The sequence below is a fragment of the Cupressus sempervirens genome, chromosome 6 (genome assembly GCF_028749045.1).
Source record: "Cupressus sempervirens isolate cs-2001-9-10 chromosome 6, ASM2874904v1, whole genome shotgun sequence".
Classification (NCBI taxonomy): Eukaryota; Viridiplantae; Streptophyta; class Pinopsida; order Cupressales; family Cupressaceae; genus Cupressus; species Cupressus sempervirens.
In genome coordinates, this window is record NC_143123.1 from 380,401,129 (window position 1) to 380,415,689 (window position 14,561).

At 33.3% G+C, this 14,561-nt stretch overlaps 1 protein-coding gene across 2 annotated transcripts in view; it reads right to left on the reverse strand.

Moving 5' to 3' along the window:
- LOC149552647 (uncharacterized) overlaps positions 1 to 14,561 on the reverse strand; it is a 228,990-nt gene that overhangs the window by 119,289 nt on the left and 95,140 nt on the right. For both annotated transcript variants that reach the window (XM_089788220.1, XM_089788221.1), the window contains exons 7-8: positions 11,470 to 11,593; positions 10,571 to 10,651 (exon numbers count right to left, since the gene is read on the reverse strand). In XM_089788220.1, the coding sequence (XP_089644346.1) occupies positions 10,571 to 10,651; positions 11,470 to 11,593 (205 nt within the window). The remainder of the gene's footprint in view (positions 1 to 10,570; positions 10,652 to 11,469; positions 11,594 to 14,561) is intronic.

The window sequence follows — 14,561 nt, forward strand, 5'->3', positions numbered from 1 at the left end:
CAATAAGATTTGATACAAATTTAATATATATTTATACTTCAATGATAATACATATGAGTATTATATGAATTATTTATATTATTTAATTAGAATTATATTATAACATTTATGTATTCCAAATGATTGATACATTTCATTTATTTATCTAATTAAATTGTTACCCATTAATTATATATTATATTATTATATTAATTCAATATATTATGTTTAACTATGATAATATTGACTTAATATATTATATTATAATATATATCTGTCTATATAATTTTATTTTATCTCTTTTTTCCATGATATTCTTATTTTTTATTATTAGCTTCTATTCTAGAAGTGGCGACATTGCATTGGCTTTGTAAATAGAGGGTTGATTCTTTTTAATGCTAATAAGAATTAATGAAGCCTAGCACAGCTCCTTGACTGCCAATCAACAAGCCTCTAACAATGCAAGTATGAAAAACAATCACCAAAAGGCATATCACAGGTAAAGAAAATGACCGCCAATATGTCTATCAAGATATGGAATCAACCAGGTATGGATGCAATTCACAAAGGTATTCAACGACATAGTGAATGCAACTCTATGATATGAACAACGGCATACAAGAATGTAATTCACAGATATGCATTCACGGGACTATGGATACAGAGGTAGCAGACTTGAATGCAACTATAGAGATGAATTTGATTGTATATACTAGAAGGTTTGCAAAATGCACCAAAGAGAATCGCTTCCCCTTCTCAAATACATGCTTGATACCAAGACATGCACTCCTGATTAGAGTTACAAACAAGATGAGAGGTGGCGGCAGAGGCATGCGTTACATTCTTGGCTTCATAAAATTTAAAGGCCGATAGAACAAATGGCAATTTCAACAATATCAAAAATAGGTCATTGGAAATATAAAGGCTGATAACTCAAAATACTCAAAATAATAATATTAAAACATTGCCAAAGGTGGAATTATTAAATGCTCTCAATGTGTTAATATAAGGACACTGTCTTGTATCCACCTTTACTCACATATACGTATATGTATGTAATATTCTAAATATACGTACTTGTGTATACATCATATTTTAAGTAAGTGTATACATTCATGTACGTTATATTTAAATTTGTGCATATATACGTATATGTGTGCGTACATGTACAAGTGCATGTAGGTCCCATGGTATCATTATATTAAGACACGTCAGTCATAATAGGAAGCTCTGAGATCATCCCAAAATATAAAGGTAACAATTTGATCTTAGCTTGATTATTTTATTATCTTATTAGGTGCATTGACCAATTAGCTCTTGGTGATCACTTGGTAATCCCTTGCTTGCCTAGTCTAATTTTCCCTTGACCAAGGTGATTTAGGACCCATACCTATTAGCTCAATGGTTGGCGGTGCCCTCATGCCCTTTCCTTTTTTGGCAATGTTTTCCCCCCTTTCATCGCATTCCAGCAAAAGAATTTTATCATGGTAATAACAAATTTTGGAAATCATTTTGATGAAATCAAATACCCATGTCAACTAACCTTTTCTGATTCATATGACATCATAACAATTAACCAATATTTTTTATTCCCATGAAATCATTACGAATAACCAATACTTCAAATTCACATTAAACCATAACAAATAACCGACTTTCACCAATCAACTCAAGTTCTCATGAAGTCTCAATGGTTATATAGAATATTTAAAATTGAGCAAAATAAGGAATGTAACATACCCTCCCCCTATGTTTCATCGTCCTCGATGAACTTTGTAATTTAAAACATTAAAGAATCTATAGTAACAACATCAAAACATCGGTCCATGGCATACCATAAACTAATCAAATAGCAAATAATATATCAAATTAAATATTTCCTTCCTCAATGATTTTCCAAATACAAATTGCATACAACCTTAAAATCACATGATTGCACACACATACTTGTGCTTATGTACCATACCTCGATATCACATGGACTTGACCCCACTAGTAGATGCCTCATATCTACTTCCTATCACTCTCATACATGTACACTCACAATACTTTTAGTTCATTCAAAATGTCAAGGGCTCAAATACGATAACATTTGAATTTAATATCAAGAGTCAACATTTCTCCTTTAAACTTATGATTTTTTAACTCATTTTTTAATCACATCTTGATCATGAGTAAAAAAATGATAATTATTAGTCATACGTACTATCTAACATAGGGTTCTCACCGGTAAGTAGATCATCTAGGCATGCTTGCCAATCACTTGTAAAGGTTAGGGAATTCACTTTTCCCATTCATGTGACCTAGGCCCTCTTATCCATCTTGTTAGAATAATATTTCAATAGAAGTTTTTTTAAGTTATATCATGATAGATATACATTTGTGCTCTAAAACAATATAAGTCATTCGAGTCTTTCATCTTAACAAGGTTAAGTAATCAATGTAATACAAGTGTGCTAAATATAAACATATGCATCCCATTACATCATGATAATTTATTAACAAATGGAATCAATACAATATGTGTATTATACATTTGTAACAATGCATCCAAAAGTATAACCATAATATACTATGGAAGATCATAATACATCCAATCAAGACCAGCAAGGTCATAATATATATGGTACCTTACTTTCCTCATCCCAGTCTCCTATGCCATTGGAATACACATCCATATGCAAATCCTGAGATGGGAGTGTAGCCTAGACTCTTGTATATTCTATCCACAAAATGTTCCAATTGTGGCTTAGACCCAAGGTCCGATCTTTCCACAAAACTTTACATTTCCTTGGGATTTTTCCTATAGAAATCCCAACCATAGGGTGGTTAGCTTCCGTCACTAATCCACAATCAAGTTGATAATAATGTGCTTTTGCTAAGAAACAGGTTTCATGCAATGTCTCATACATACAATGACCCGTGTGTTAGTAATATCATAAAAAGGTTCATAGAGATGTATTTTCCACAAATTTCATCGTTCCATGAAGATACATAAAATGCTCCTCATAGCATCAGCCCATATCATATATCTTGTTCAATATTAGTTATTTCGCATAATGCATTTCCAATTTACGCATCTATGTGCATACTAATTTAGTTTGATCATTGTATAGCAATTGGGACATATGTAAAATAATATCTAATTGCAAAATCTTAACTACCATTTCATATGAGCAGGAATGTAATTGCATAAAGTATAACGCAGAAACTACGATAAACATGCAAGTGAAGAAATAACTTATTACTAACAAGGTTTTGATCACACCACATCAAGAGAAGTAGAAACTACTCTGTACTATACAAGTCTAGGCATCTATACCTAGAGTATGTCAGAAATAGATAATACTGGGTGGGGTGAATCGGTATTCTACAAACTTTTGCCCACAATTGAATATTGTTAATTACTTTATAACTTGCATATGAAAATAAACCAACAATGTTGAACAGTAAATATAACGATACACATAGAGAACTCATAACACCATTATTTGTTAACTAGGGAAACCTTAGCCAAGGGAAAACCCCTGCGGGGATGATACCCACGAGATGATTCACTAAACAAAAGGATCATGTTAAGGATGTTGACCCTGTTAGGAGTCTATGAAGTATATATAGTGTCTCGAGTCCTTGTTAGAGGACTAGGCCTTATTAGAAGCCTCAACCCTATTAGGAGTTGGTAAATCAAATACAATGTATGCAAGAAGAGCCCACTACCCTAACATGCATTTATACAATAAAGTTCTTCACAAGAATAGATATACATACAATTCTTTCTCGCTGCTGTAATTCAAACTTGCTTTGATCATACATCAGATCTCGCATCACATAAGGCTCATATATCTTTTAAATTGTCCATACAATAGTTCACATATCATACAACTTCCACATCTATCATATGTCGCACACTTATCTGTGCAAGATAAGATCTTTACTTATACTTCGCAAAGTAGTGATTCTCTGCCCAGTCGGCCTTCATGTGTTTACATGCTTGGTATAATATTAAATAACTTATGGAATAATATCCATAGAGTCGGCTCATCATGACTTAATAATTATTTTTATTACCAAAATAATTCTTGAAGTTGTACAACTCAATTCTCTACTATGCTCTGTTTTGCTCCGTCAAATACCTGTACTGGTATTTCAACTATAACTTGTGTCATACTGTTTGTACACATCTACTACTCACTCAACCACGTCCTCATGACATTGTCATAGAGCTATCCTCAACTGCACATAAGCTAATTTGAAGTCTGTTGTCAATACACATCATATCTGTCTCTGTGCTGTTGCAAACTGTCTAACACTTGGACAATTTTCTAACTCCAAATGCATAAATGAAATGTTGAACATATGTGCCATAAATGACAACAATGAAGACATCTTACTGACCATATTTCCAACAGTATAATCGCCACTCATTCTCTATTTAAAATGGTCCAACCATGCATGGCATAAGGCACGTGTATACCATCTCGTCCTACCACCCAAGCATTCTAGTGTTAGAGTTGTCAACTACACAGCCGACTAGACCATTGGTATCTCCCAACAGCCCATCCATCCGACTATGAGTAATCCTGATATCTAGTGATCATAGTAGCAATCATGAGCCACTAATGGTACCCTAGCCAGGGATTTACATGGACAATATGTACCCGATCACCTACCGCTCGACTTAACAAATTGCCTAGATTCCAACTATGTAATTTTTCATAGATTTGATTCATCTTCCTAATTTTTCAGGATTATCCATCTATCCAATTCATATGGACTACACCACTCATCTCGAGCCCTTCTTGACTATCCTTGATGATCTCTGGTGTGACTTTCCAGCTTGCATCATAAAATATTCAGTTATGTAAAGTGAATTGAACAAAGTTCTTAAGGAAACCAGACACCCTATCTGTGGGCATCATGTTTGTTTCCTTCCTTGGGCTTATCCTACCCTTCACAAGATTCATGTTAAATCATTTGTGGATCAATTTGTTTAGCATTCCAATTTTTGATAAGTTGGGTTCTCATATTCCCCTTCCAGGTAGGAGTTCTAGAGTCTCATCATCTTTAGGCATGGAATAAAAGTAATCAAATTCTAGCATATTCTCTATCAAAAAGAGGAATACGGGATGGTAGGGTTTCTTTCGAGGAGTAATTTGGGTTTTCATTATGTTTGTTTTTAACATTACATTATCAATTTACTTGAAAAGACAATGATGAGCCCAAGGTTCAAAGTTGAACCTAGAGCTCTGTTACTATTAATATCTCATTTTTCCCAACCTTAACTAACAACTATCATAACATTGAACACAATTATTTTTCCATATTCATGAGCATGAGAAGGCAATTATAACAACTATTATACATGTTCGTATGCAAGAGATCAACAATTATAACAGATTAACTGAATCCCAGATAGTTGAAAGGAGAATAACTAATTAATTGCTTGCATGATTATAACAATATCAACTATCTAAACATATCTTCAACTGAACTTGCAAGTACATAAAAGTAAAATACCCGATAAAGAAGATGAACGCAAATCATAACTATGTCTTGTGCAAGTCTTAGCATCTAGTGGAGAGGGGAAGCATTGTCAGGGGCTTAACCTCCTAATTGCGGACACCTAAGTATGTCTACACATTCTCAACTGAGAAAGGCCCTCCCTACTCAAGATTAGGCATGGGACACCCCTGTCCTACCACTAGACATCCTCGTGTTAGACTGTCGGCTTAATAGCCAGCTAGGCTATGGAGTCCTTCCCATCAAACTATCTATCCAACTGCTAGCAGCCCTGACCTCTAGTGATCACAACAGCAAGCATACCACTAAACCTACCCCGACCAAGGATTTATATGGACACTATATCTTTATAATAGGAGGTTCATTGGTATATCTTTATCAATATAATTATAGTAATGCTTTTCCTTATCTCAAGGTCATATGAATAATGCCACTGTATAAGGATTTCACAGAGGTGGTATTTCTCTCCATTTATTTAAATATTGATATGAGACATGTAATTATACAGTAAGCAGTTCAACTAATCCATATGCACACTCTCTAGCAAATAGTTGTATCATAAAAGAAAACAATTCATCGCCGTGGATTTTAATCCATCAGGTTCTATCCAAATAATAATTGTAGCATTCATGTTATTGGTTTGAAATCATAGAACTATCAATCAAAATGAATAAGAGTGCAGTTAGACGCATGACCTGGCTTTGTAAAATGAGGGATGATCCCCTTCAATACTAGGAAGAACTAATGAAGCCTTGCACGACTCCTTGACTCCCGATCAGTAGGCCTCTAGCAACATGAGTATGAAAGACAATCACCAAAAGGCAAATCACAAGTAGACAAAATGACCACCAATATGTCTATCACAATATAGGATCAACCAGGTCTGGATGCAATTCACAAAGGTATTCAATGACACAGTGAATGCAACTCTATGATATGAAAATGGCATACAAGAACGTAATTCACAAATATGTATTCACGAGACTATAGATGCAGCACAGGTAGCAAACCTTAATGCAACTGTAGATATGAATTTGATTGTATATGCTTAGTATGTTTGTAAATCGCACCAAAGAAGAAAGGCTTCCCCTTCTCAAATACATGCTTGATACCAAGACCTGCATTCACAATTAGAGTTACAAACAAGATGAGGGAAGGTGGTGGAGGCATGAGTTACGTTCTTGGCTTCATAAAATTTAAAGGCCGATAGAACAAATGGCTATTTCAACACTATTAAAAATAGGCCACTAGAAATATAAAGGCCGATGACTGAAAATAATAATATTAAAACATTGCCAAAGGTTGAATTATTAATTGCTCTCAATGTGTTAATACAAGGATACCATCTTGTATCCACCTTTACTCGTACATGCATATACACATATACATATATGTGCTTAATATTGTAAATATACTACTCGTCTATACATCATATTTTCGGTAAGCATACACATTTGTGTGTGTAATATTCAAATTTACGCATATATACGTATATATGTGTGTACATGTACAAGTACATGTAGGTACCATGGTATCATTTTATTAAGATGCCATTCATAATAGGAAGCTCGGAGATCATCCCAAAATATAAAGGTGGCAATTTGTTCATAGCTTGATTATGTTATTATCATATTAGGTGTGTTGACTAGTTAGCTCACCACGTGCACTCTAATAGAAGTCTCAAACATGTTACAAAGTTTCCATATCAATGTAGATATATTTGCTAACAATTTTGGTTGGCACTCCTTGAAGCATTTTTTGATGCACGCCTTTGATGGATAAAGGTTGCAACAATTACATTAAAACCTGTGAATTGTATTATCTCAAACATTTTGGAGACATTTAAGTGTATTTTCCTCTAGCACAATTCCAATGCATTGTACACATCACATTTGGCATGCATCATGTATTGAGATACGATCTTCATAGAAGGCTTTCTTTTATTATAATTTGAAGATTTTTCTATGCCTCCACATCAGCAATCCATATGTTAACATTATGGCGATATTGAGTACAAATATTTAAGTAAACAACTCACATTCTACAATCTTTGCATACACATTGTGCATTATCTATCAATGACTCATTTAAACTTCATTGTCGAATGACCTCTCTAAAGCTCCAAGTAATTGATTATGCCTTGGGGAAGGTGGCAGTAAGGCTAGTGGTATCGGATTTGCACTTTCCAATCACATTGTCTCAGTGGCTTGAAAACCCATTTGAACTTGGCACACGGTGACATTGTGTCGAACATATGGGGAGCATTATCAATACTTTTACTTTCCACAATCAAGTTAGATTACTCAAGGCCAACTTGTTGGAGAATCTTTATCACTTTATCAAGTGAGTCATTAACTGTTGCACAACCTAGTTGAGCTCGAGTAATGGCTTCTCTTACAGTATTGGGTCCAGTGCAACTATCAAGGTTGTGACTTCCTCTTCAAACAGAGTGACCGTCTTCGGATGAAATGAATGCCATTGTGACAACGACCCCATTTAATTAATGTTACTTGTCCCATCATGGCCAAATGTACAGTTTAGTTGAAGAGGACCATGTTTTATTTCGCAAATACAGCAGTGGTTATTCAAGTTGAGTTAGTTTTGTCAATCCCCTTTTAAATTAACTTCTAAAAATTTCATAAACTTGAATATTTTCTCAACCATTGGTCACAAAGGCCATTGTCTTGGATTCCATCTCCATTTCTTGCATTAACAGAGTGCATTTCTGGAATTAACAAAGAGACTGCAGAAGCATAAGTTGACTATATTCATAATAGTATAGAGCCTTGATAGAACTAACTTTTATTGAGGTTAATTAACCTACTCCTTAACCTTTCATATTTTTTTAGAAGAGGTCAATGTATCATGTTAATTTATGTATTTTTCAAAGATTGCTTAACCTCTTTTGTTTAAGTAGATTGATGAATATCTGAAAAATACAATGTTTTTGGTCAATTAATTAACCTCTTTAGATTTCGTGGTTAATGAATCAATTAAAAAATGCATTTTTGGAGCTTTGATTAACCAAGTATAACTTTTGACTCCGGAATTAGATTTTAAAAATTCAAAGTGTGGGAATTAGATTTATTCAAACACTTTGGAATTATAAAACTACCCAAATTTTGATAAATTCTTGGCTATTATAACGCTTGAAGTTTGGCATGTTTTAACTCATTTTGACTAAAAATGATGAAATTTTGAAAATAATTGACCCACAGAGACCATGAAAAAATGAAGTAACACAAGGACAATGACTCTGCAAGTGAGCTTAGTTGACAAAATGAAAAATCTTAAAATTTTGGTCACGTTAAATATTAGGACAACAAAGCGCTAGAATATTTCTAATGATTTTAAGGAAGACCAAACCCATTGTACCATGGTCATGGCAATCTAGTGAACAAGGTGAACAAGCTGTAAGGCAATTAAATCTTCAACATAGTATCCAAAAGTGATTTATAGTTCACTAAGAAATTTGGAAAAAACAAATACGGTGCCTAGAAAATTCCCTCTATGGTAAGGATGGTAATAACAAAGGGGCAGTTCAAATAAGGGCTCTCCAACTAGCTCCGGGTACGCATGGTGATTCATGCTAGGTTCGGGCGGTCCATGGATCCGTGAAGACCCACAGGGTTGGCTGCAGACCCTACCCAAACCCAACACGAACCCGAGCAAACTAAGTAGGGACCAATGCGGGTCCATGAGAACCTACAATGTCCAACTTATAAAGTGGACCCAAATACATAAAAAAAATATTTTTTGAATTATTATTTTTGGATTCTAATCCTAAAACGGCCCACTATGAAGCCTCTATACATACTTTTATTTCACATTTTCTCTCTCCATCTTGTCAGTTTGAAGTTGAGAGATTGTAATCAATTGTTAATAATGATGATGTACTTGCAGATGTTGATGATTGTATTCAATTGTAAACCATTTTGGGTTCTAATGATGATGATGATCTACTTGCAACTGCTGAAAATCCCATAGATGACGATTATTTTGATAATCCCTATGATGATTGATGAACACTTTGATGATTGACGAACATTGAACATTGAATCATGTTTCAAACTTTCATTAACTACATTTTCGTTTTGCAATTCAGTAATTTAGTGAATGATTTTCCTTAGAATCATGAACATAGATCAATGATCAAGTATTTTGTATTTAAATTTTTAATGTTTATCTTTGGCATTACTATGAGTACGAAATGATTTAGTTTTACAATTAAGTAGATTTCTCTTTTTTCTTGTATATATATTATATATATACACACATATATACAAACGAACACATACGAATCATAATGAGGGAAAAAACTTGCAAACCCACATACTGGATTCTTGAATCTGAACGCATCGCCAAACCCGAACTGGTAACTTAGTAGGTATATGTTGGTGATTAAAAAGGTGAGAAAAATAATCAATAACCTTTTCTAAGAGATAAATTTAAGTGAGATAAGATACGATGAGTTTATTGATGTCCAAAAACTATTAATGAGGTTATCAATATTAAAAACTCTGCTAGCAGCTTGCTTCCATTATGAAATGAAGGTCAAAAGAGGATGTATCCCACAACAATCAGAAAAGAACCTGCCAATAGAACCCAGGCTAGAAAATCAATCTCAACATTCATGTCATCAACCTTGAGAAGAATAGCAAGGAAACCTCTTTTGGAAATCAAAGTAACTTCCTGATGAACGACAAGCAGCTCCAGGCCTTTTATTGTTTATGTATGTATTGTTCTGTTTGTTCTACCTAGTTTGTTACATTTTCTCATGGAAAATTTTGTGTACACCTTGGGCTGTTTTGTTACCTAATGCTTTGGGCCCTTTCAAAAACCCACCATTACCCTGTCAAAAACTAATGCTAATTTTTTCTAATGTCCATAGTAACTAGATTATCAATTTGAGAGTTAGCAGTCTAATTCATAATGACACATCTTCTGCACTAAACTTATTTTAGGGAGATATATTAAGAATTTAATAGTCTTGTGTAAGACAAGCCATACATTAACAATAGCGAAAAAAATCAAATGGAAGTTTAATGCATCAATGGATATCAGCAAAAACCTGAATAACATCAAGATCCATGATGTCAAAGCGAGCTTTCTTCTGAATTGCTCTTCTCATATATTGTACTGCTACTTTAACCTGCAACAAATATAATCCAAGGTATTTCTTATTTGGCAGTATTTATAGCTTAATTTGCCCAAATACCTCTAAGAAATTGGTTAAAAGTTTGAGTCTTTCTACTATTCTTTAATTACTCTTTTTTTGTCTTGTTTATAATGGCAACTGCAACATATTACTTCATAGGCATAAGGGACTAATTTTCTACATCATTACAACCATACAAAATTACACCATTGCAAATAAAAAGGATATTCCACATCTAAATATCAAGAGCCATAAATAATACTTGCCAACAGCCAAATGAAACATAATTGACCTTGTCAATGAGAAAGAGATACTAGATAGCTCAAGACTTGTGTCCACTTACCATCACCGCAAGTAAAGCTTACTTATAAATTTCCATAAACTTTATATGTTAAGACGACAACAACATTCACTGGAAATCAACATTTACAGAAATCTTGTGCCTCCACCTTGACAATTTTCAACTCTGTCAAATGTAGAGGTTTTTTCATTCATGGAATATGAGACAACATTGATGCATCAGTCATGCTACTTTATTAACTCTAGTGGAGTAAAAATAAAATGCAAATTCTAAGTCATATCTTGGCAAAGAGAACACTAATACAACCTTTCCTTCCAACTTACTGGAATCTGGTAGATTCTTGTGTTTTTACCTTTGTACTTAGCTTCTGTCATTTTGTAATTTAACTATTTTAAAATGAAGTTTTTTGTTTTCATTATGATGAAAGAAAAAAAATTCCAAAGATGAAATTTTTGTACTTTTAAAGCTATTAATTTGATTAAATTCAATAATCTCCAGGTTATATACATACAGTAAATTTTGGAATGCGCATTTTTTGTACATCAACCATCTCCATCATCAAATCAACCAAATTTGCAAATGGGCTATCAAGGACCATCCCTGCAATTGAGGGATCTTCAGCTCCATACATCAAGCTGCATTTAATAATATAACACATTAAAAAAAATGCCAGATTATAAGAGATACAGTCATAAAGTATACCAAGTAACTAAACAGAGACATGCTAGATTTCAATAACCAGTTTCCAATGCAGAGCATGACCAACTGCTAAAAAGTTGGATTAATGTAACATAACTGTCAACTGGTGCATGGAAAATCTATCATGAATTCACGACTATTGTCATGAAGATATTATAGCAAAGATCAGATGAAAGGAATTGTATTACATTGATGGCCATTAATCACCAAAATAGATCATAAATTCTTAATTTGCAGTCAGCAATAATAGCAGCAATGAATAAGTGCCCACTGCAAACCATATAAAAAAAAATTCCAAGTGCAAGTCATATTCATCCTTGTCTAGTTTGCTTTATCTTGTCATTTTGGCCGTCACTTTCCAAATATTCACAAATTGTGGAACAGAGCTCTTGAAAAGGTTCCTGCTAGAAAAATTTGCTAAGGCTGGTAAGGGGAAAAGAACTTCAAATCACAAAATTGTGAAGATGAAGTGTGTGCCAGTTTGAAGGAGGTAAATTTGAAAGCTTCCAGATTATAAATCTAAGAGTTTCTTGCATCAACATTCCAAATCACAGTTTGTGACCTATCATCAGGATGAGCTAATCGAATCAGGAAAAATGGCTAACACTTGGCAGAACCTAGCTTAAACATTTAATGAGAATTTGTGACTAAAAGGTGCACTCTGTGTTGTGGAGGTTACTAACTTAAAACAGCATGCCTGATTGAGGAAATTCAGAGTACAAGGAAAAAATGTGATAGCATTGTAATGTGTGTGTATGTGGACTTGAAGCATGCACTTTGGATGATCAGTCAAGTAGTCTATACAAAGATATGTGCCTGGGAAACAGAGGCATATCAAATGAAAGAAAATTTCTCTTTTAGAATCGAAGTAAAATGCTAGCATCTAGATATGCATCTAATTATGAAGACTGTCCTGATTCAAATACGTATAAATGTGTGCATTGAGAAATGTTAATTTCTAGGATCATTTTTGCAAATATAGAATCATAGCCATTGTTATTGATGATCTTCCAAATGCAGATTTGAAGACTCATAAATATGAGAGGAGGAGACATGTCTCATGAAGAGACATTCCTCTATGGTTAAACATCACTAGTTAACATATTAATATAATAGTAATATAAATAACCATATATGTAACTCATCTTAAGCATATATGTAATATTAATATGTTAACCTTATATGTAATATATTATTATATATAATAATATATAATAATATATAATGTATAATATATATAATATATGTTATATTACATATATAATATATGTTATATATATAAGATATTTATCTTAAAGATGATTTACCATCAACAAGGTATCTCATGAAAAAATCAATCGGACAGAAGCTATAACCGTAACACTCCCTCTTAGCTAGGGAGGATTTATATAATAATATATTATATATTATTATACAATAATATATTATGTATAATATATATAATATATGTTATATTACATATATAATATATATTATATATATAAGATATTTATTAAAGATGATTTACCATCAACAGGGTATCTCATGAAAAAATCAATCGGACAGAAGTTACAACCTTAACACTCCCTCTTAGCTAGGGAGGATTTATAGAACACATTATGCTCTCAAGAATATAAAGAGATATCATCTCACTGTGATATTCAATTTACTATGAGGCTAATTTTCTCACCTTTTATAACACACAATTGAAGCAATTTCCATAACTTTAAAACACCACCTTAAGTGTGGTCTATAGTAGTAACTAGTAACTATGGTTCCGGCAAAATTCGGCCCAAATAACCATAACAAGTTGGTTTTCATGGTGTCCGGCAAAATCTGGCCCAAAGAACCATGATAACAGGTCTACCATTTATAAGATCGCCACCTTACAATGGTTACCTTCTGTCTATTCGTTATCATGATTTCCAGCACTCTAGGACAATAACTTAATGAAATTCGTCATGATAACAAGACTACCACTTATAAGATCGTCATCTTATAATGGTTATCTTCTATTTATATATGTCAATGAAAGATTGTTACCTTTCATTACATATCATATGTGAAATAGTAACCACCATAAACCAAGTCAAAGCGTGGTACAAAGGCTTTCACCTTAATTAAATGTCATACAAAAGAATACATTACAATAAATTTTACTTAGAACTTCTCCTCATAAAGAAGATATCATTTGCAAAGGATTGCACTTCAAAATTCTCCCTTTGGACATTGATTCTGGGAAGTCAGGTCCTCTAGTTACTTGCTCAGAAGCTCTCTTCACCCGAGGATGTGTGTCGAACTCACTCTGAATATGATATCAATCTTTTGATTTTCTAGCAATAAGTCAAAACTTACACATGATGCACTCAAGAGTAGGCCCATCAAAATCATGCAGTCATACACATGTATTTCTAGACTCCCTATGAGTATTAATTTTCTAAGCTCCCACGTTGCCTTAGAAGAAGTGTCATACTCCCTCTTAATATAGAAGAATCTCATAATCTCAATCATTAAAGATGTTTGGTTCGAGAGCCTCACTTTATCCATCTTGATCATCAGGGTTTTTAGTAGCATACATAAAGTACCAACCTTCTTTCCTATAAGAATATCTTCAAACACAAAGGAAAAGATCAAGGAAAATAACCCTTATAGAATGTATAGAATTACAAATAAAGAGAGAAAAATATAATACTCAAAGACAACAAATACTTATCTATACTAAAGATGGTTCAAGTGGGAATAGAACATTGTTTATCATTTCCACCCGACAATGTGAAGTTTCCACTTAATTAAGAGACTGATCGATTTGACTGCTACTTTCTTCTTTGAGTATATGTCTTCATTCAAGCTCTTATGTGTTTTCTTATCCTACCCTTGTGTTGTTCAGCTCGGAGTCTGGATTATTCTGGAAGATGAACTGTTCTC